Genomic DNA, 24,449 nt, shown 5'->3' with positions numbered 1-24,449 from the left:
CCATATTTATCATATCCACATGAATATAAGATAATTTTTGGTAGATGGTATGGTGAAATTTAGATAAATGATGAGTGATGCTGACATCATAGAATAAGTTGGGATGTATTCCCTTATCTTTGATTTTCTGAAAGGGTTTATGTAGAATTGGTATTAGTTCTCCCTTAAATGCTCAGGAGAATTCACTATGGAAGTCAATGGGCCTGAGGTTTGCTTTGTGGGAAGATTTTTAACTACAAATTCAATTTCTTTAATAGACCTAGGCTTGTTTAGAGTATCTATTTATTACCTCTTAAGAGTTCTTTTGTAATTTGTCTTATAGGTATTTTGTTCATTTCATCCAAATGTCAAAGTTTTAGGCGTAAGGTTTTTTATAACTGTATCCTTTTAATATCTGTAGAATCTGTAATATCACCTCTCTTGTTCCAGATATTGGTGCTTTGTACCTTCTGGTCAGTTTGGCTAGAGATTTATCAATTTTCTTTATCTTCTAAAAAAAAATAAGTTTTGGTCTTATTAATTTCTCTATTGTTTTCCTGTTATCTATTTCATTGATTTCCTTTCTGGTCTTTATTAGTTCCTGTATTGACTTTGCATTTAACTTGTTCTTTTTTTTTTTTTTTTTACAACCAAATGCACATTTATTTAACAGTATCATTGGCGGAAAAAGCATAAGGATATTTCTATCAATAAGGTTTGATGTCTGGAAAATACTGTCTTGTCTTTGTTTGAGCACTCTGACTTTGACATTCTTTATTTCTTCAATGAGTCTTTCTTGCCTACCTTCAGAATCCCACAATTGAATGGTCAGATTTGTCTCCCCGTCTTCATCTGTCACCAGGTTTATGGTAAAGTTGGTAACATCTGATAAAGTCTTAGTCACATTCACCACTTGGAGCATTTTAGGATCTTCTAGTTGTACAAAGAGGTAGCTGGAGTTTGGCTGTTGACCTCTGTAACTTGACCTTACAACGACAGTTTCTTCAGTCTTTGTGAAAAATAGTATTTCAGTCTTTTCTATGTTCAGAAAACTGAGAAACGATTTCCTTGCCTCCCCAAGAGTCACAGACGACAAAAGCAGGACCATAAAAAGTTTTCTAATCATTTTGAAGCCTTAAATAAATTACATATGCAAAACCATTTAAATAAACTAAAGAACGTTCTTCATACAGGTGTTCCAGTGATGGGCTGAGGTTGTTAGGTAACAGTTGTTTCTGCTAGATCAAAGTCCAGTAGGAGGGACTCTTGTACTTTTCAAACAAATACAGAGCTATCTAATGAGTGACATAACGGTTTAACCTACAGTTACGAAATGTCAAAGTCATAGCATTTAACAGGTTCAGTTTATCACAGCAGAAACCTAATCTTTACTCCTGACTTCATTTCTGCCACTGGAAAAACAGCCTCCTACTTATTTGATTTTAAAACCTTAGTGTCATCTTTTTTTGAGTTCTGTTCCTTCCTAAGGAAAATCTACACTAAAAGCAGACAGGATCCAAAAATTTTAAATAGATGTTGAGGAGGCCTAGAGGTGGGTGTTACTATTTTATTCATTCAGGTCAGAATCAAGTAAAAATTTACTGAATATGTGTTCTAGGGCCCTGAGCTAGGAGCTGCGTATACCACAGTAATCAAGCTAGGTGACTCGTCCCTCCTGGAGCTTAGCCTTGGTGGCTCTTCATCATTACTTAGGAAACTGCAGAGCCCATACATTGGCCTTGCAGCATCCTTAGGCTAGTTAGGGTTTTCCCATGACTCTAAACAGTGATGGTATCAGTTAGGCAAAAACTGAAACGGTTTGTGGTGTCCTTAGGTAGAAAAAAAAATTCCTGGATGGTTACCAGATAGCTTGGCAACCTAGGGAGAGCACATAGCCAGATCCATGGCCAAAGGTACAGCCTGGTTAAGGGACCACTGCTGCTGGACACTTGGACCCTGACACAATGAGGCAATCGAAGCCCACTGACTAATTCTAATCTTTTATTCCTTCCTAGTAACACGACTCCTTACTCACAGCTATGGCAAGGATATTCAATTGACCCAACTTAGGTCATATGCCTGTCTTGGAATAAGGAAGGAATAAGGAAAAGAGTCAGGCTTTTTGAACTTCAACCCACAGATTCACAAATGCTTTCTGTTTCCCAAACAAGAGGAGGGGCTTCTGATGCTAAGCAGAAAAAGAAAAAAAAAAAAAAAAAAAAAGAACAACAAAGAAACCCCACTACAGTTATCTACTACTGAGCCTACAGATCTAGTAGTCTCTGATCATATAATCATTTCAGCAGATCCTTCCTGTAATCATGACACAATCTGTGTCAGATGCAACAATGACAGTTACACATTAAGTATTTTAGATCATAAAATGTTTGCTCCTCAAAAATTGTCAAAGCAATTTTTATTGCATATTTTTACAGGTTTTTGAAATTTTGACTTATGTAGGTTAATCTTTCAAATACAATAGACTTTATAGTCCATCAATTTTATTTCCATGTACCACACTGAGAAAAACAAAATATACTATACCAATGTTGAAAAAGGGACTGGAACTAATGCTTCTGTGATATTTCAGTTAAGTTCCCAGAGAACTTCCCTGGTTTAAAAAGACAAAAAATAAACATAAGACAAGAACTTTATGAAACCAAAGCTATCTTTACAGTTATGTGACCAAATATCTTAATTCACAATTTTTGTCACCCAGGTCAAAGAGGTGAGGAATGTAAATTTTACTTTCCTCAGATCCTTCCATCTGTAGCCTTTACCCTTCTTCAGGTTCTCCAAGGCTTCTTATCTGAAAACTGCCTGGAATAAAATCTGACAAATCTGGGAAAAATCTAGTAATTTATTATTCATGTGTATTTACTGGCTGATTATATGAAGCTTAAGCTCATTTGTATCATACTGTAGTTAGATATTTATCTGAATTTAAAACATTTTTCTACTTGTGGGTTTTCTGCTTGTAATTCTAGTCGCCTGTGAGCAGGTAGAAAGATTCTAAGGAGGGGTGGGGACAGCCAACCCTAGAATTATATTAAGCGGACTCAACTGAAAGCCCTAAAAGAAAGCCTGAGAAAGATATCTGATTTCAGAGTAATTTGGAAACGAGACACTGGGGGTACTTCCTCTCGTGCCCACAATCTTGTTCTCTTTAGGAGACTTCTCAGGCCGGATCTCCCGTCCATAGAGCCTCCAAGAATGCTAGCACCTGTGTCTCTTACAGACTAGTTTGCTCCACTATCTGGGACCAGATGACATAAGTCCTTCCCTCCATGCTGCTTTGTCTCTTTTCTAATCATTGACAGGACCTCTTCTTTAGTCTCAAGTGTAGCTCAATCTCTGTTCGCCTTACTTCCCTTCTTTTCAACCCACATTGGTATTTTTTCCGGTATATTTAGCTTCAGTTCAATTCATGAGACATGTGTTGGTCATCTACCCTGTGCAAGTAATTATGCAGATGCTAAGGTATTTGTATTAAAACTTTCTGGTATCTGGGAATATATTTAAATATTATTTCTACTTCTGGTCTTATGGTTTCTGATAAAAGAGCTATTAGAACATAGCTATACTTACTATATATTCTTTGGCACTTGCCACGCTGCTTTGTATTATAGTTTTAAGTACGTATACATCTCTTCATTGTATCCACCACGGCAGTTAGAATCAAATCCTTACATTTAGTAGGTACTTGAATACTAGGTTAATAAATGAATGTATAAGCAACTGATAGAAGTCAGAAGTTATCTCCATTCACTGCATGAAAATAATATGAAGAAAGAATTAGAGATGAAATAAACACTGTGAGTTTATTCCTTTAATTAAACCTAAAGCCACTATCCCTGTCTATCGCAAAGTAGGAAAGGGACAAATAACAAACAGAAATAACTTCTATTTCTTCTCTATAGTAGTACTTTGCTGAGTATAGATAGAATACATCAGTCAGGAGCATTAATTTTAATGTGTTGGTAAAATGTAGTTACTTTTGGCATGTGTTTTGCTTTGGTATATATATAAAGGACTTGTAATGTAGTTTAGCTATCCCATCTTTCTTCTTATCTGTACTATATGATACAGATAAAATGGTGAATCCTACTGGAGGGAGTTTTTTAATCAGAGATATGCCCCAAAGCACTTAGGTGACAACAAGAAAATAATTTTCCCTTCCTAGGCCTGAGACTCCTCATCCACAAACTTTGAAGAGTGAGTGAGATGACCTCTAAGTTTCTATGGTTCATGTATACACATCAATTTATACATCATGATGTAGGTGGATACTAAGGCTCCATGATGGTAGGCTTGGTCATGTGTCTTGCGTAAAGCAAAAGTGATACATGTTATCTTCTAAGAGCCATCTCTTTCTTCTGCCATAAGAATGGCAATGTCCCCAAAAAGGGTCATTCCTTCATATTAGATTCTGGAGTAAAGACAACATGGAGCAGAGTCACAGCCAATCAAAGCCGACATTAACCAAATGAGAAATATATCTTTGTTGTTGTTATTATAGCATAACCTAATAAAAGTTAATTAGATAAGAGAATTTGCTAAATGTCAGTTCATAGTTAAACCTGAAAACACAAAAATTCAAATCCAATTTAATAGAAGACTGATAATGTAAATTATGACATAATATGAAATAAAAAGCAAGTTTTAAAAATAAAAAATACATAGTATTTGTAGTAAAAGAATTTGATTAACAATGAATTTTCCTCGTGATTTCTAGCTTGACTCCCTGAATGACTATTCCAAGTAAGAATCAACATTGTTTAAAAACTGTTCTTCATCATTCAGATATTCCAAGATAATACTTCCACCATTGTATAAAGGACAATCCTCCTTAGCAATCCAGGTTTCCAAAATATGATCCAAGGGTAAGGCTTCTCCTGAAGTACTATGACATAATCTCAATTTCTTAGGTGTTAATTTATTATTGTCATTTTTAAGACTGGCTAAAGAAGCTGCAAAGTCTATGACCCTTCCAATGCTCCACTGCTGGCGAAAGAACATTGGCTTACTCTTCTCTTTGCTCCCCTTAGGTAAGAAAACCTGAAAGTAAATTCTTTCCGTCTGTGGCAATGATTTATCTCCATTAGCATGCATCTTTAATTTCATCAATGCTAACTTTGCAGCTGTTTCACTATTTTTTGCACCTTTCCGTCGTTTACTTGCTGTCTCTCCTCTCTTGGAATCAATAATGTCTTTAACAAGTTTCTGAGTGGCAGCCATACGAGACTTAGGGATCCAGTTCTTCACATTTATGATCTGACTGATGACGATGTCTCAGGCAAAAATTCTTCTCACAATAAGGACACATAACTGGCACAAGCTCTCTTTCAGCACAGTCCTTGAATGAGCATGGGTAAGATGTATGTGTATCTGACTTCAGTCTCTCAATTACAGTAACCTCAGGATAGCTATGTGACTCCCTGCTCCTGTGTTCAAGGCAAAATATTCCTGAACAACCATCACATACAAATGGAAGAAAATCTCGCTGCCGGCACTGTTCCACCCGGCAGTGCCGCCCAATGTCCAACTCCGCCATCTCCCAGCGCCGCGAGCTAACTTGTTCTTTATTTTTCAGTTTCTTATGGTAGAAAGAAAGAAACTGAAAAATAAAGTTTTTTTTATATAAAAATAAAAAAAACTTGAAGTCACTGATTCGAGACCTTTCTTCTTTTTAATACAGGCATGTTATAAGCACTGCTTTAGTAGCATCCTACAAATTCTGATGTTTTGTTTTTCATTCAGTTCAAAATACTTTCTTATTTTCCTTTTGATTTTGTTTTTGACCTATGGGTTATTTGAGCTGTGTTATTTGGTTTTCACACATTTGGAAATTTTCCAGATATCTTTGTTATTGATTTCTGATTTAATTCCATTGTGATCAGAGAACATTTTTTTTTTTTTTTTTGCTGTACGCGGGCCTCTCACTGTTGTGGCCTCTCCCGTGGTGGAGCACAGGCTCCGGACGCGCAGGCTCAGCGGCCATGGCTCACGGGCCCAGCTGCTCCGCGGCATGTGTGATCTTCCCGGACCGGGGCACGAACCCGCATCCCCTGCATCGGCAGGCGGACTCTCAACCACTGCGCCACAAGGGAAGCCCCAGAGAACATATTTTGTATGACTTGAATCTTTTAAAAATTATTGAAACTTTTTTCATGGCTCAGGATCTGGTCTATCGTGATAAATGTTCCATGTGAACTTTGAAAGAATGTGTAGCCTACTGTTATTGGCAAGAGGTTCTATAAATTTTAATTAGGTCAAGTTTGTTTATAGTGTTGTTTGAGTCTGCAATACTCTTGATTTTCTATTTGTTCTATTAATTATTGAGAGCGTAATTGAGAGCATATTAATTATTCTGAGCATAATTGTGGATTTGTGTATTTTTCCTTGCAGTTCTATCAGTTTTTGTTTCAGGCATTTTGATACTCTATATTTGTGATTAATTATTTGAGATTTTTAAGTGCTGTTGATGAATTTACCCCATTATCACTAAGAAATAACCTTCTTTATCTCAGATAATATTCTTCACTGTGAAATCTATTTGCACTGTTATTCATGTATCCATTCCAGCTATCCTTTGATTAGTATGGGCATAATATATCATTTTCAATCTTCTTCTTTTAGCCTATTAGCGTTTATATTTAAAGTGTGTTTCTTGTAGGCAGTATTTAATTGGTTTTTGCTTTTTGTATCAGATCTGATCATCTTTTCCTTTTAATTGCAATGTTTATCCTATTTATATTTAGTGAGATTATTAATATAGTTAGCTGTAAATCATCACCTTGTTACTTGTTTTCTTTTTCTCTTATCTATTTTTGTTCCCTTTGATCTCTTTTCCTGCCTTCTTTTAGATCAATTGAATATTTTCTATGATTCCACTTTATTTTTTTTCTTGGCTTTTTTATTGTTGTTTCTATTTTGGAGGCTGCTCTAGGGCTCATGGTGTAAGTCATTATCATATTCTACCTCTGACATGATATCACTTCACATATAACACATTTACAATAGCATACTTCCATTTCTCTTTACCTGGTCTTTGCATTATTGCTGGCATACATTTTGCCTCTACACAACTTATGAATTCCACAATACTTCTTTATTTTTGTTTAAACAGTGAATTATCTTTTAAAGAGATTGAAATAATTTTTTAAAAATCACACATATTTCTCCGTGGGTCTTGAACTCCATCTCCTCATTTCTGGTGTTCTTTATTGTTTTGCATAAATCATTATTTTCACTTGTTATCATTTTCCTTTATCCTGAAGGACTTCTATAACATGTGTGCAGGTGCTCTGGGTGATGAATTCTTTCTTTTTTTTTTTTTTAATGTCTGAAAACTTCTTTATTTCACCTTCATGTTGTCTTACTGGCCACTGTCCCTCTAATCCCTTCAGATGGTTCTTTCCCTGGACTAGGATAGTTTCTTCCCATACATGTGCTCTCAGTATTCTGCTGAATACTAGAGGGAACCCTCTGCATATCAACTCTGTCCAGCTTTCTCCTCTCCAGTACTCTGTCCTGCACATTCTAGTTGTCTTGTACCTTCAGCTTTGTCTCCTCAACCCAAGAGAGTCTGATGGGTTTTCTATGGATCTCACATCCTGCCCCACCCTACCCACACCATCAGTTGAAAACTCTCTCAAGGCAATAAACTGCTCACCTAGTTTGTTTCCCATCTCTCTGAGATGATTGTCCTTCATTACCTGGTATCCAGTGTCTTAAAAACCTTTTTTTTTTTCCTTCATATATTTTTTTCTTTTTCTCTTGGGTGTTTCAAGTTGAGGTTAAATCCAGTCTCTGTTACTCCATCCTGCCTGGAAGTGAAAGTCCCTTCACTGACTGTTCTTTTAATGCCAGTTTTTTGTATTCCATTTTTCATATTAAAAAAAAATTGTCTTTATTTCACCATTGCCTCAGAAGTTTTTACTTCTTATAGTTCTTCAGTATTATTTTCTTTTTCTAGTCTAGCAAATTTTCATCTCCCCTGATAAGCTGGAGTATGGAGATCCTTGTACCTCTTCATCAAAGAATAGACAGTTGATTCTGTGAATTTTCTCTGATACTCACTTAAGCAATTCTCTATTTTCATATCTCTCTTGTAGAGTATAAAACATTTGTCTTTGTCCTATAGGAGCATACGCTGAGAGCTTTCACAAGTTGTAAAGTAGAAATGTAAACGTTTTGTTTTGTTTTACCTATGTCAGTAGACTTGAGCTTTGTTCATTAAAGCTCTTATTTACAAGTAAATTATTTTGCTAATTAATAGCAGCCTGCTAGCTCCCTCAGCCTCACACCAGACTTCTCCCAACTCCCAGGAAATTGTGAAAAGATTATTGTGAAAGAATTTATGAAAATTCCTCACTCACTGCTATCGCTTTGTCTGTTATTGGCCTATTTTCTGCTTCTGACTGCATTGAGTTTTTGGGTGTATTTGACATTAATCTTGCTAGAAGCAGACTGCTGGAACAAATGAAATCGGTCTTGTATAGTTTTATAAATCTAAATTTTAGTAACCTTCATTATCTCCTTTCCTTTGTTAAGAAATGGATAGTGGTTAAATTGTGGATGTGATGGGACTATCAAGAGTGGCAGGATGGCTATTTCTCTATTCAGGAAGGTGGCATTTTGTTATGATTATGACATTGTGATTGTGTATATCCTATAGAATCATAGCATGTTGAAGACTGTTTCCAGGCATCAAAATCAGACCTCAAGTAGAAAAGAAATATGTTTTAGAAATAATATCCTAATTACTAATTTACAGTAGGTTAATTTCTTCTAGTTTAAAGCATTTCTTGATATATAAATCCAATTATGCTTTCTTCACTATATCTACTGTTGTGATATTTGATCATAAGTATGCTTTTATAAAGTTCATAGTGTTTTGAGTGAATTATAATAACAATCACTTAGTGAAAAGCTTAACTTGGTACTATATAGTAAATATTATACTAGTCATTCATTTTTCACTTCCTACTGAGTTTGCTTTCTTATGGGATTATTGTATTAAATGTTTACATATTTTCTTTTTAAAAATTATGATCAGTCATGTTTATGGATGTATCTCTTAATGATTTATGCTTAGTATTACTAAAAGAAAAATGTAGGTGCATTTCTCCTAAATATAAATATATTTTTTCTGTGAAACTGCAATTCAAAGCAGTATTAAAAAAATCTAGGGGCTTCCCTGGTGGCGCAGTGGTTGAGAGTCCGCCTGCCGATGCAGGGGACACGGGTTCGTGCCCCGATCCGGGAAGATCCCACATGCCGTGGAGCAGCTGGGCCCATGAGCCATGGCTGCTGAGCCTGTGCATCCAGAGCCTGTGGTCTGCAACGGGAGAGGCCACAACAGTGAGAGGCCTGCGTACCGCGAAAAAAAAAAAAAATCTAGTCAGCATTAAATTTTTTCTTAAGATATAATTTGTGTTTTTTTAAAGTATTTATTTATTTATTTTTGTTTGGTTGTGCCAGGTCTTGGTTGCTGCAGGGAAGCTCCTTAGTTGTGGCTTGCCAGCTCCTTAGTTGCATCACGTGGGCTGCTTAGTTGCAGCAGGCGGACTCCGTAGCTGTGGCATGCGAACTCTTAGTTGACGCATGCATGTGGGATCTAGTTCCCTGACCAGGGATCAAACCCGGGCCCCCTGCACTGGGAGCAGAATCTTATCCACTGTGCCACCGGGGAAGTCCCTATAATTTGTGATTTTTAATTATACATTTTCTAGAGCATTTAAAGTGAAGAATACTAGGAAGATCACTTAGATTGCTTCATTGCTTTTCCGCATTTATTTAGTTAATATAAGATCTAGTGGTGTTAATAAATGTTTAATGTTGGGATTTTTTGTTTTTCAATGCCTCGGTTCTTGCTTTGTTCTCATTAGTAGCACCTACCATCCGTGCCTTTTTTTTTTTTTACATCTTTATTGGAGTATAATTGCTTTACAATGGTGTGTTAGTTTCTGCTTCATAACAAAGTGAATAGTTATACATATACATATGTTCCCATATCTCTTCCCTCTTGCATCTCCCTCCCTCCCACCCTCTCTATCCCACCCATCTAGGTTATCACAAAGCACTGAGCTGATCTCCTTGTGCTATGTGACTGCTTCCCACTAGCTATCTATTTTACGTTTGTTAGTGTATATATGTCCATTCCTCTCTCTTGCTTTGTCACAGCTTACCCTTCCCCCTCCCCATATCCTCAAGTCCATTCTCTAGTAGGTCTGTGTCTTTATTCCTGTCTTACCCCTAGGTTCTTCATGACATTTTCTTTTTTATAGATTCCATATATTTGTGTTAGCATATGGTATTTGTCTTTCTCTTTCTGACTTACTGCACTCTGTATGACAGACTCTAGGTCCATCCACCTCACTACAAATAACTCAATTTCGTTTCTTTTTATGGCTGAGTAATATTCCATTGTATATATGTGCCACATCTTCTTTATCCATTCATCTGATGATGGACACTTAGGTTGTTTCCATCTCCAGGCTATTGTAAATAGAGCTGAAATGAACATTTTGGTACATAACTCTTTTAGAATTATGGTTTTCTCAGGGTATATGTCCAGTAGTGGGATTGGTTGGTCATATGGTAGTTCTATTTGTAGTTTTTTAACGAACCTCCATACTGTTCTCCATAGTGGCTGTACCAATTCACATTCCCACCAGCAGTTCAAGAGTGTTCCCTTTTCTGGACACCCTCTCCAGCATTTATTGTTTCTAGACTTTTTGATGATGGCCATTCTGACCGGTGTGAGATGATATCTCATTGTAGTTTTGATTTGCATTTCTCTAATGATTAATGATGTTGAGCATTCTTTCATGTGTTTGTTGGCAATCTGTATATCTTCTTTGGAGAAATGTCTATTCAGGTCTTCTGCCCATTTTTGGATTGGGTTGTTTGTTTTTTTGTTATAGAGCTGCATGAGCTGCTTGTAAATATTGGAGATTAATCCCTTGTCACTTGCTTCATTTGCAAATATTTTCTCCCATTCTGAGGGTTCTCTTTTGGTCTTCTTTATGGTTTCCTTTGCTGTGCAAAAGCTTTGAAGTTTCATTAGGTCCCATTTGTTTATTTTTGTTTTTATTTCCATTTCTCTAGGAGGTGGGTCAAAAACGATCTTGCTGTGATTTATGTCATAGAGTGTTCTGCCTATGTTTTCCTCTAAGAGTTTGATAGTTTCTGGCTTTACATTTAGGTCCTTAATCTATCTTGAGATTATTTGTGTGTATGGTGTTAGGGAGTGTTCTAATCTCATACTTTTACATGTACCTGTCCAGTTTTCCCAGCACCACTTATTGAAGAGGATGTCCTTTCTCCACTGTACATACCTGCCCCCTTTATCAAAGATAAGGTGACCATATGTGCGTGGGTTTATCTTTGGGCTTTCTGACCTGTTCCATTGATCTATATTTCTGTTTTTATGCCAGTACCATACTGTCTTGATTATTGTATCTTTGTAGTATAGTCTGAAGTCAGGGAGCCTGACTCCTCCAGCTCCGTTTTTCGTTCTCAAGATTGCTTTGCCTATTCGGGGTCTTTTGTGTTTCCATACAAATTGTGAAATTTTTTGTTCTAGTTCTGTGAAAAATGCCAGTGGTAGTCTGATAGGGATTGCATTGAATCTGTAGATTGCCTTGGGTAGTATAGTCATTTTCACAATGTTGATTCTTCCAATCCAAGCACATGGTCTATCTCTCCATCTATTTGTATCATCTTTAATTTCTTTCATCAGTGTCTTATAATTTTATGCATACAGGTCTTTTGTCTCCTTAGGTAGGTTTATTCCTAGATATTTTGTTCTTTTTGTTGCAATGGTAAATAGGAGAGTTTTCTTGATTTCACTTTCAGATTTTTCATCATTAGTGTATAGGAATGCCAGAGATTTCTGTGCATTAATTTTGTATCCTGCTACTTAACAAATTCATTGATTAGCTCTAGTAGTTTTCTGGTAGCATCTTTAGGATTCTCTATGTATAGTATCATGTCATCTGCAAACAGTGACAGGTTTACTTCTTCTTTTCTGATTTGGATTCCTTTTATTTCCTTTTCTTCTCTGATTGCTGTGGCTAAAACTTCCAAAACTATGTTGAATAAGAGTGGTGAGAGTGGGCAACCTTGTCTTGTTCCTGATCTTAGAGGAAATGCTTTCAGTTTTTCACCATTGGGGATGATGTTGGCTGTGTGTCTGTCATATATGGCCTTTATTATGTTGAGGAAAGTTCCCTCTATGCCTACCTTCTGCAGGGTTTTTATCATAAATGGGTGTTGAATTTTGTTGAAAGCTTTCTCTGCATCTACTGAGGTGATCATATGGTTTTTCTCCTTCAGTTTCTTAATATGGTGTATCATGTTGATTGATTTGCATATATTGAAGAATCCTTGCATTCCTGGGATAAACCCCACTTGATCATGGTGTATGATCCTTTTAATGTGTTGTTGGATTCTGTTTGCTAGTATTTTGTTGAGGATTTTTGCATCTATGTTCATCAGTGATATTGGCCTGTAGTTTTCTTTCTTTGTGACATCTTTGTCTGGTTTTGGTATCAGGGTGATGACGGCCTCATTGAATGAGTTTGGGAGTGTTCCTCCCTCTGCTATATTTTGGAAGAGTTTGAGAAGGATGGGTGTTAGCTCCTCTCTAAATGTCTTAGTCCCCTCTTGGTCCTCGCGCACCAGGAAACAAAGAGGGAAGAAAAAGTCTCTTGCCTCTTCGGCAGGTCCAGACTTTTCCCCGGACTCCCTCCCGGCCAGCCGTAGTGCACTAACCCCCTGCAGGCTGTGTTCACGCCGCCAACCCCAGTCCTCTCCTAATGTTGGGATTTAAAAAATTTTTTTTTCTGGTGTTGCTTCCTTCTGTTTTGTCTTGCTTTGTTTTTTTCTTTTAAAAAAATTTTTATTGGAGTATAGTTGATTTATAATGTTGTGTTAGGTTCTGCTGTACAGTTATACATATATATATATATATATATATATATATATATATATACTCTTTTCCCATATAGGTCATTACAGAATATTGAGAAGGGTTCCTGGACTATACAGTAGGTCCTTATTAGTTATCCATTTTATATATAATATTGTGTATATGAATGCTGAAATTTTAAATTATCTCGAAAATATCTGCGTTTGACCATCTTTCCATTCAGCCTTCCTCAGGATCCCTCCAATTTTAATATTCTATGAGCCTCATAGTGTTATACTGCTAAAGATTTCACAGCAGTCTGAAACTGGAAGGGAACTAATAAGGAATTAAAAGCAAACAGAAAAGAATATGATAAAATACTCAAATAGGCATATAAGTACATTTTCACCCTATAGGCATACCTACTTGGAAGGCAAAAATATAATCCTTAGAATGCTTTTCAGCATGGAATCAGAGCAAGGGGAGTTGGTGGGATAGTCTTGGAAGCTTCTGTCATTAAGCCACTTTACCTAGGTTCATCCAGTTCCTGATAGGGAAGACCTGCTGCACATCCCAGAAAATGAAACCCATAGGCAGGGACATCTGCTTCTGTGTACATTGGTGGAATTGTACTTTAAAATCTGGATACTATTCTTTCTCTCATTCTCCACAGTTTAAAAATATAGCAAATGAAATTTGCTAAAAGAATAGCAATTTATTAATTACTTCCTGAAACTTCAGATGGTATTTTGACTATGCTCATTAGATTTACGTTAGGTTGAACAAAGAATTTTTAAATGACAATTTTCCACAGAATTATCACAGACAAAATCCATGAAGTTGTTTTGTTTTCTTTGTTGTAAACCTGAACTTAAGGGAACAGGAAAGTAGTGTTGATAACTATTTCATGAAGACCAAGAAGTACTCAGCACGAAGCAATAGCGCTTTTGCTAATCTTTCAACAAAATTCTACTCTTCCTCACTGCAACAGTGGAGATTTCTCCTTAGACACTATGGATTTAAGTGCATAAAGATTATGCTACTTTGATTTTGATAGTTTGAATTTGTTCATTCAAAGCTGCAAAATAGTCTTAAACCATGAATGTATTTACATCTCAACAAAGCAAACTTTGCTGATTGGTTAAATTAATTCATGTTTCATAGATAAAATGGTGATCATATCTATTTACACATTTAAACACCACTGTAAGTTTATTTTTGTCGAAACTTTTTTCGGTAGAAGGCCTAGGAGGATTACATACCAAGCCTAATTTGAATATCTGCCAAACCTGGGGAATTCAGAGCAGCCTTAGTCTTCTAAATCTCATCAATACGAGATAAATAGGAGTTTTGATCTCTCAGAATTGCTATGCAATAATCCTAACCACAAAGACAGGCTGTAACAATTATAAGAGAGAAAATGCAAAGTCCAGGGAAGATACCTAACTGAGAGAACTAAGTTCAAATCCTTAATAAGGTTGGCTATTTATTAGCTATATGACATTGGAAGAGTTCCTAATCCTCTCTGGAATGTAGTTTCTTTAATATGTAAAATGAAGATGTTAATAGATACTGCTCTTGTAAGGATTAATAATGGGATATATAGCAGACATTAAAAAAATGTTAGCTCCTACTTCTGCTCTTTCCTTAGGTTCTAGGCCAGTCTAGACCTTTTTTGACAGTGAGGGAATAAAAAACAGAATGTATGTCTGTTCAAAATAAGATAAATGTTTTATATCTTAATCCTCAACTCAGTAAAATAGGTGTATATAAGTGAAACAAAATTTTCACAAAATAGTACTTGTGAAAATGTACTATGTCATGCACTGTGTATTTTTTTTCTTCTGAATTCTACTTTATTTCATTAAAAGGTAATAGTGTTTGGAAAACATTCCTCTAGGCCACTTTAAGTGAGCCTACTGTCTACAGTTATAAATAAAAACATCTTGTTTCAGGATGAGAGGTAAACTTTCCATCACCATACTCTCTTCTCTGGGTTTAAGGCTACACTTGGATATGACCATCATATGCTACCAAATCATTGCTATTTGAGAGGTATTAGCACTGAATCTAGAAGTAGCTTCTTGGCTAGGCAACCAGCCAGGTGTTAAATGCAGATAGGAAGACTAGAAAACTATCTCTAGAACTTGATAGCATGATTAATTAGTATTTAGTGAAGTACTCTAACTTTCGATGAAAGGACCCTTATAAATGAATAATAGTACTAACGTGCTGAAAATATCATATACCAGTATAGTATCCAGTAATATCTGAGACCTCTATTAACTTTGCTAAAGGTAGTTCAGACATATTCTTTGAGAAGTTTTACAGCCAACAATTAGATTTGAGGAAGTAGGTTCCTTAACAATCTGCAGTCTTATGAAGCATAACAGCTTTGTGTATGTAGTCCTGATTACATAGCAAAAAGAAAATATTTGTGGTTTTTATTATGTTCCTTATTGGAATAAATAGTTCATTTAGGGAAAGATAAACGTTCCAAGACTGTAATATATAGTTTTTAAAATGTCTCTGTTTAAAATATATTACTTTGGGATGTATTAGTGTATCTTTAGAAGGGGACAGAGAATGAGTCCTTTGAAAATCTAATCATACCATGATCATGTCACTCCTTAGCTCCAAACCTTCCTGTTTTAATCACAATAAAAGCTAAAGTCCTTATAATAGCCTACAGGGTCTGGCCCCAATCACTTCTCCCTCACCCCACCTGCACCCCTTTACCTGCCTTCAACTCCCACTGCTCTCCAACCATCTCATTCCACCGCAGTCACACTACTTCCCCAATATACCAGGCTCCCTCCCTTAACTTTCTTCAGTTCTTTGCTCAAATATCACCTTCTCAGCGAGGCCTTCCCTGACCACCCTCTTTAAGATATTGCATCAAATTCTCCCCCTTCCCCTAACACACACGCACACTTTCCAGCCTGTCCTTGCTTTACTTTTCTCCATAGCATTTGTAGAGATGTACTACATATTTATTACTTATTTTCTGTCTCCCATTAGAATGAAAGTACCATAAGGGTAGGAGTGTTTGTCAGTTTTTGTGCACTATTGTACCCCCAGAACTTAGAACAGTGTTCGGCACTCAGGAAATAAATATGCTTTGATGAATGAATGAAAGGATGAATGAATGAATTGTAACTACAATTAGCATAATGGTTTCAGTTCTTCAAAGTGTTTTTCTTATTTATTCCACAGGTAGAAATTATTTACATGACTATCACTATTGTTAATCTTAAGATAGGCAATGTACAGCAGAAAGAATATTATATATACGGCTTTAAAGTTTCTGAGTTCCTATTCCTTCAGTTTGGGGGAAGTGAAAGCTAAAACAAGGGGTTCTGTCGTGATGCTAATGGCTGCGGTGTTGAAGGGCGGGTGGGGATTTCGTTTCTAGGGAGGGTTACAGGTGAAAGTCTTACCACGTGGCTCATGGAATCCAAAGTATTGTACCTGCGGCTGCTTGATTCTTGGAGTCCAGACCTAGCCTGGTTTGGTAAGCAGCAAGGGAAGAAAACCGCCGGATACTTTCTTGAACGATCTCCTGATGCAACTGTGTTTACAGCCTTCCCGGCAGCACCCAGGGGGAACTTTAGGGCCAGGAGACTCTCACAGCCTTTATTTGGCTCTCAGTCCCTGGGCTCTGGGAAGCAGCGAGGTGGGCTGAGGGCCCTCTTCCCTTCCCGTGGCGGCCGCGGGGCCGCACGCCCACGCGACAGGTGAGGCGCGGCGGAGCGCCAACTGCACAACCGCGGGGCCAGACGCCCGCGTTCTGCGCCGCAGGCGGCCGCGAGTTGGCGGAGGAGTGTCCCGGCGGCGGCGAGAGCCCTTGCCGACGGACGCCCGGTAGGCGGGAACTCTTCCCGCACGGGGGCGCTGCCACCTGCCCGGAGGAGGAGCCAGAGCGGGACCTAGCTTTTTGCGGCTCCCGACGCACGGGAGTCGGGAGAACCCACCCTGATCATGAAGGGCTGCAAAGGCATCAGGAACCCGGCTTTCGTCGCCTCCAGTCCAGACAGCCCGCGCCGTTTGTGTCCATTGCCCTGTTCCGTCGAGGTTTCTGTCTTGTCCACCAATCCGCTGAGAGAGGGCTCGCAGCCGCAGGAGCCTCAGGAGCCCCAGAAGTCCCCGGAGCCACCTCTTTCTTCAGTAACTCCTCCTGGCTCCCAGGAGCGGTCCGGGCCAGAGTCACTGTCAGAGTATGAGGAGGGGCCCTGCGGGTGGGGCAACTTCCAACCCCAGTGTCTCCAGTGCTGCAACACGCCCCAGGGCTTTCTGTTTCACTACTGCCTTTTGGCCCTCACGCAAGGTAAGGTCCAGAGCCGGCTCGAGAGGGCGGAGGGCCTGCGCGGGGCGAGGGTGGCGCGGAGGGCCGGCGGGGAGGAGACGGCAGATGCGCCGCGAGCCCGAGGGGTCGACGCGCCGAGCTAGGTGGCCCCAGGCTTGGGACTTGGAAGCGCTCGCGCCGACGTCAACCAATGAGGTTCAGGCATCTACATTTTAGCTTCTTTTTTATGGAAACATTTAAAACTGGCCATGCAAGCTTTTTCTCTTTAGTGTTCTACCTCAGTCTAGAAGATTCGATTCCTACAAAGAAGATGAGTGGAGCCTTTCTTCGGGAACCTTTTGCTGGGGGGTGGGGCGGGGGAGATCCACTGTACGTTACAAAAACATACATTTTGCTAAATCCCCTTATTAAAAGGATTTTTTTTTTACGTTGTTTCTGGAAGAGAAGAATTAATAACTTTGCAGTTGAGGTAGGGTGGTTCTCGAAGGAGAAACTTGCTGAAAATATATGGTATCGGTTAGATCTAGGCATTCGTGTTTTGTGAGTATAGTTTGAGTGTATTGGATGCACACGTGGAGCCCAGTGAGTAAATCCGCAAAGGCTTCAGGCGTTGTTAACTGGTAAGGTTGTTTGTTCAAGGATCTCTTTTATATTCTCTTGGGAGTTACTGATAAAGTCCAGGTTTATACCCTCAGGAGTCTGCAATCTAAGCCTGATTTGGAGGAGTGTGTAGAAGGGCAGAGGGACTATGACTCTCCTGAAAGAAAGCATACAGGGAATGAAAGAAATGGGAAGTTACACTAAGGCGACAAATTAAGGAGGGGGGCATTAAAGTGCAGCATCTTCAAGGACATGCTGATGGTTAGCTAGAATTTGATAGTATGTAGATATTCTTTGGTCACTTGAGTCATAGTTTAAAAATATTTTGTAAAGAGGCAATCAAGGACTGACTGAAAGAAATCTAATCCAAAAAAAAATGGGGGGAGGAGGTGGGTTGAAATTGCTCTTTTTTAAGATTAACAGAAGACTATATCTAAATATATTCTTCCTGTTCTTATTCCTGCTCCACTGTCTTAAAGCAACTCAGTGACCCTTGCACAGGTTAGGTGCTGAGTAAATATTTGTTGATTGTGAGTCTGAAGCTCTTCTACTAGGGACAGTTTTGTGCTAAAGAGTTACTTCCTTTTCCACCTTTCTTGTCCCCACCAAAGTTGGCCGCCTCTCAACATCTTGATCTCAGTTGTCCAAAATCAGTGATTGTGAAGCATCTTAGTGTCAAGGGAATGCAAAGTTCAAAGAAATTGGGCACAAGTAAAAAATTCCTTGTCTTGTGTATTACCTTAAACGTATTTTGAAATTTCAATATTATTCCAGAATATATCATTTTACATTTAATATAAAATATTGTTTAAAATTATTATTGAATATAATTGAAATTCTTAGAGAAATGTGTCAAGTTTAGCCTGGAGCTACTCTACCTAGAAATCTCCAATTTCAGAAGCATAATCTGTGATGAAAGTGACCCAGTAAGTTCTTATTTGGGTTTAAGTCTGAATGAGTGAAAAGATTATTATTCTGTTTTTCAAACAAGATCCTTGGGAAGACCATTTCCATGATATAGTAATAGGTGATTAATTGGTAAAAAGACCCAAAACTTGTCAAGTGAGTTTACTTAACCCAGCACTTCTCAAAGATAAACAGGATTTCTCTTAGCACTTAATTTCCTAATGTACCTCATTGCTTCATGCATTTACAATAGACATAGTATGCAATGTTTCATGAAATTTCTTTTTTTTAAAAGCAAAATTCTTGGAACTTGTGTAGCATAGAATTCACATTGGGATCATAGGCTTAAAGTGCTGTATTTCCACAAGAGTTTGCAAATTTGCTTTCTTAGAAAATTTTTTACCATAAAAACAGTGAGTTCTAATGACTGACTTTTAATCAGTATGGCAAGGGTGTCGGAAAGTTGATTTTAGATGGGAAATTTTCAAATTCTCAGACAACCTTATCTCCTTATAAATGTGTCATTCCTAGGTACCTTAGAAATTTTTTCTTAAAACATTAAGAATTATAAATTGGCTTATAGATTTATTAAACTGGCATAAAAGTAAAAATCATGTTAGGACTTTTAAAGCTTATATAAATTTTCTTGAAATACATTCCTAGTTACAGTCTTGATAAAGCAAAATTTGAAGAGATTATAGAGGTCATGACTTGGATATACTCTTTCTGTTAATTAATTAATGAAAACAATTCATGGCAGCCTCTTAAGTAAAAGGAATAATCAGTTAAAAACTTTGTAATTTGATCAGATGCTTTTTATTTTCACTTTATAGTAATATTTAAACTTCTGTATATTTAATCTATATCCAAACAGGACATTTTCGTTGTCAGTCAAATTGGATTTTCAGCTTTTCCTTGTTTATCTTGTACTCCTTCATCATGGTTATAATGAGCAGATGAAGTATAATGTTTTTTTATTTTGCTTTTTTCTGTTACTTTGCCTTTTATTTAGAATGCCAGTGGTGAAAATAAGACTTTCAGTTTGTTATTTTTGCTCCAGGAACTTTTAAATGATAACTTTAAAGAGTGCTAGAAGAAAATAGAGGTTTGAGAACTCAATTTCACCTTTCTTAAGACTAAGTCAAGGATCTCATGTTATAAATATGTTTAAAGATTGAGTAATTTGAGCAGTTTTAGTATTTGAACTCTCAATCACCTCTACATTTTGTACTCTTCCAAGCGAGGTCCATGGGACTATGCTACACCTGGAACTCTCTAGCAAACCAGCCTCATGAGACTTTACCGGTCTTTATGTCATTTAAAGAAAAATGAAGTTAGTTATAATTCAGTATGTGATAGCATCAATTTTATTTAACATCTGAAAATTCACAAGTGTATAATTTAAAAGCGAGCTGATTTGTAAAGGAAATATGTTTGGCTTGCTTAGCTTTGAAACTTTGAGATTTTTAAAATTGGTACATTTAAAAATACCAAAAGAAACAAACAATCAAATTTTAGTATGTCATTAATAATCATAATCTATATGATAAAGTTGTAATAATGCACTTAAATTTCCTCTTCTCTCTTTTAGGTATGGTGGTAAATGGCCTAGTAAATATTAGCATTTCCACTATTGAGAAGCGCTATGAATTGAAGAGTTCCCTGACAGGCTTGATATCATCAAGCTATGATATCGCATTCTGTTTGTTGTCTTTATTTGTATCATTCATTGGTGAAAGAGGACACAAACCAAGATGGCTTGCATTTGCATCCTTTATGATAGGATTGGGAGCACTTGTATATTCATTGCCAAAATTTTTTAGTGGAAAATACCAATTTGGGTCCCTTTTTGAAGGTAAGTTTCTGTTGTGTTTTGCTTATTTTAAGAAGTAGTATGAAACTATGTTATACTGCAACTCTATATTGCAGCTCACTTGTATGGGTAAATAGGGTAAGGGCTAGTCTCTTCCACTGCTTACTGCTTTGTTATGATGTGAATTGTGTTAGGAGATTCCTGAGACAGATTGCGCATTATTCATCCCTTCAGTGGTTCTCCAAGTTTTTAATCCTCTAATACTCATTCCCCATATTATACACAATCTTCCTCAGAAAAGACATGACTTGTTTTGGTTTGCAGGTGGTGTGACTTCACTGGGGTTCTAAGATCTAGTTTTTCCCTTTATGGTTTTATTTGCTGTGCCTATAGCTCTGCACCCTGGACATGTTGACTCCTGATTTGAGAAAGAGAGGTAAAACTTGTAGGAGTGGGGCTTTTCCTGAGAACTGAAACTAGCTTTACTTTTGACTCTAGTTTAGAGACACAGAACTTCATGAGTTACCTAAAGTGTTGCTCTGGTCAGTACATTATTTAAAGGCTCAGAAAGGAAGTTTGATTATTTATATTTCTTCCCTTTTTTTTCTCCAAATAATCCTTTTTAATGGAAAAACAATTATGGTAGAGCCCAAGAAATGTGCTAATGAAAGTAGACCTTAACGTTTTTTGTCCTTCCTGAGACTTTTAATAGCAAGTATTGAAATAAAATCAGAGGGCTACAAAATCTGAGGTTTTGATAGGTTAGGTAAGTGAAGAAAAGGCTTATAGTAAGAAGAAGGGAGAACTGGGGCCTCCTGCACAATAGGCATTATTTTTAAAAAGTTAAGATTGTTATATTTGTATTAATTTTGAAAATTCATATTAAGTGTTAACATTTCCCAAAATCTATTTCCCAATTATAGAATGACAACAAATGGGAAAATATTTTCAATAACAAAGTATATATCTTGCAGCGTTTTAGGGGTGCACTTATTTAGAAAGCAGACTTCATTTTGGAAATAAAAATAGAATATGCAAGCATATGGACCAAGAGAGGATGTTTTTAAAATGTGATAGAGTTTGGAATGAATTGGATAAGGTGAATGTGTTATCAGTAGAAAGAACAGTTACTAGATTCTAGTATACTAACTAAGATTCCACAGGATTTTATCAGGCCAACTTCACATACTTTCTCTGGGGGTAGATTTGGGAAAAACACATGTAGACTTTAGTATAATACCTTTGAAATCCTAATTTCAAAGAGGAAAGGAAAAAGCTAATTTTAGTCTGTCACATAAGAAATATGAAACTGATTCTATGATAGCAAAAATATTATTGTGTCTATAGTATTTAGGTGTTGATCTTTCTTTGTACTGAATCTAATCCCTCATTTTTTTTTTTTTTTTTTTTTTTGCGGTACGCGGGCCTCTCACTGTTGTGGCCTCTCCCGTTGCGGAGCCTGCAGGCTCTGTGGCCATGGCTCATGGGCGCAGCCGCTCCGCGGCATGTGGGATCTTCCCGGACCGGGGCACGAACCCGTGTCCCCTGCATCGGCAGGCGGACTCTCAACCACTGCGCCACCAGGGAAGCCCTAATCCCTCATTTTTCCAGTTGATCAGATGCCCTGTTTGTTCTTAAAGTATACAGACTTTGTTAAAAAACTCTTTGACTCTCTAAACTAAAACATAAACACCTAGTCCAGTGCAAAAGCCTGATTTGTCCTCAGCCGTCTTCTTAGCTTCTTCTCTTGCCATACATGTGTTGAGTTGCAGCCAGTCTGAATAATTTATATTTACTAAAGAGAAATGGCCACAAATTAAGGTGTGTTTGTGGCCAGAGATGAAGCCAAGAAGGTTGCTGAAGCCAGGTTATAAACTTTTAGTACATTATTGTATATTGTGCAAGTTTTCACCAAATTCATATTGATATTTTTCATTATTTTAGTTGAGGTAGATTAGGTAGAGGAATTGGCTGATCTGTAAAAGTTTTACTCTAAGACTCATAATTTAAATAATAGTTTATCTGTGGCAAATAAAAGCAAAAACTCAGGTTGCCCTTACATTATTCTGCCATTCCTATGAGGAATATTTATTGATATGGACTATACATGATGCTGAAATAATAGCAGTGAAACTGTTTCATGCCCTCAGGATTTTATATACTAGTGGGAGGAAATACAAAATAAACAAACAAGATAACTGAAGATTGAGGTGAGTGTATAACAGAACAAATAGTGTGAAGTAATAGTGTATAAAAGGGAAAATTTGTGGGCAAGGAAAGTCTATTGTGATTGAAACTGGTTAATGAGGACCCAGCCAAGGAAGATGATATCCAGGCAGGAGAAAAAATGATCACGGACTTTGGAGCAGGAAACAACTTGGCTGGTTTTAGGAATTGTCAGTTTTGGCCAGCATGATCAAAGCGAGGGAGAATGTGGCATGAGATGAATTTGAGAGTCAGGTAGACCCCAGTGTGAGGCATTTGGATTTTCCTTCAAGTGCAATGGGAATTCATGAGTTTTACACAGGGAGGTACATGATCTTATTTATGTTTTTAATTGATCATTTGGCTTCTATTGTTCTGAGGGACAAGAGTAGATGGGAGGAAATCACCCAGGAGGTTTTTATTTTAGTTCAGGTGAGCAATAAGGGTGGTTGGGATGGGGTTGGTAGCAGTAGAGATCTAGAGGAGTGATTGATTTTCAGTGTATTTTATTTTTTAATGTTTATTTATTTATTGTTTTTCTTATTAGTCATCCATTTTATACAATACACATCAGTGTATACATATCAATCCCAATCTCCCAATTCAGCACACCACCACACCACCACCCCCCTCGGTGGCCATACGTTTGTTCTCTATATCTGTGTCTCAATTTCTGCCCTGCAAACCGGTTCATCTGTACCATTTTCTAGCTTCCACATATATGCGTTAATATACGATATTTGATTTTCTCCTTCTGACTACTTCACTCTGTACAACAGTCTCTAGATCCATCTACGTCTCTACAAATGACCCAATTTCGTTCCTTTTTATGGCTGAGTAATATTCCATTGTATATATGTACCACATCTTCTTTATCCATTCATCTATCGATGGGCATTTAGGTTGCTTCCATGACCTGGCTATTGTAAATAGTACTGCAATGAACATTGGAGTGCCTGTGTCTTCTTGAATTATGGTTTTCTCTAGGTATATGCCCAGTAGTGGGATTGCTGGGTTGTATGGTAGTTCTATCTGTAGTTCTTTAAGGAACCTCCATACTGTTCTCCATAGGGGCTGTCTCAGTTTACATTCCCACCAACAGTGCAAGAGGGTTCCCTTTTCTCCACACCCTCTCCAGCATTTGTTGTTTGTAGATTTTCTGATCATGCCCATTCTAACTGGTGTGAGGTGACACCTCATTGTAGTTTTGATTTTCATTTTGCTAATAATTAGTGTTGTTGAGCAGCTTTTCATGTGCTTCTTGGTCATCTGTATGTCTTCTTTGGAGAAATGTCTATTTAGGTCTTCTGTCCATTCTTGGATTGGGTTGTTTGCTTTTTTAATATTGAACTGCATGAGCTGTTTATATATTTTGGAGATTAATCCTTTGTCCGATGATTCGTTTGCAAATATTTTCTCCCATTCTGAGGGTTGTCTTTTCGTCTTGTTAATGGTTTCCTTTACTGTGCAAAAGCTTTGAAGTTTCATTAGGTCCCATTTGTTTATTTTTGTTTTTATTTCCATTACTCTAGGAGGTGGATCAAAAAATACCTTGCTGTGATTTATGTCAAAGAGTGTTCTTCCTATGTTTTCCTGTAAGAGTTTTATAGTGTCTGGTCTTACATTTAGGTCTCTAATCCATTTTAAGCTTATTTTTGTGTATGGTGTTAGGGAGTGTTCTAATCTCATACTTTTACATGTAGTTGTCCAGTTTTCCCAGC

The 24,449-nt window shown here is 37.3% G+C and overlaps 1 protein-coding gene and 1 pseudogene across 1 annotated transcript in view; one reads left to right on the top strand and one right to left on the bottom strand.

Annotated features, from left to right (window-relative positions):
• Window positions 1-4,604: 4,604 nt before the first annotated feature.
• On the bottom strand, window positions 4,605-5,543 carry LOC115848126 (AN1-type zinc finger protein 1 pseudogene; annotated as a pseudogene).
• An 11,336-nt stretch (window positions 5,544-16,879) lies between these two features.
• The window catches only part of SLCO4C1 (solute carrier organic anion transporter family member 4C1), a 60,683-nt gene continuing 53,113 nt past the window's right edge, over window positions 16,880-24,449 (top strand). Inside the window, exons 1-2 of the mRNA XM_030848539.2 lie at window positions 16,880-17,225; window positions 20,302-20,565. Coding sequence (XP_030704399.1) covers window positions 16,880-17,225; window positions 20,302-20,565 — 610 coding nt within the window. The remainder of the gene's footprint in view (window positions 17,226-20,301; window positions 20,566-24,449) is intronic.

This window comes from Globicephala melas, chromosome 3, assembly GCF_963455315.2.
Source record: "Globicephala melas chromosome 3, mGloMel1.2, whole genome shotgun sequence".
In the NCBI taxonomy this organism is placed as follows: domain Eukaryota; kingdom Metazoa; phylum Chordata; class Mammalia; order Artiodactyla; family Delphinidae; genus Globicephala; species Globicephala melas.
The sequence above is the reverse complement of the archived record's forward strand: the minus strand, read 5'-3'. Positions and strand labels throughout refer to the sequence as shown.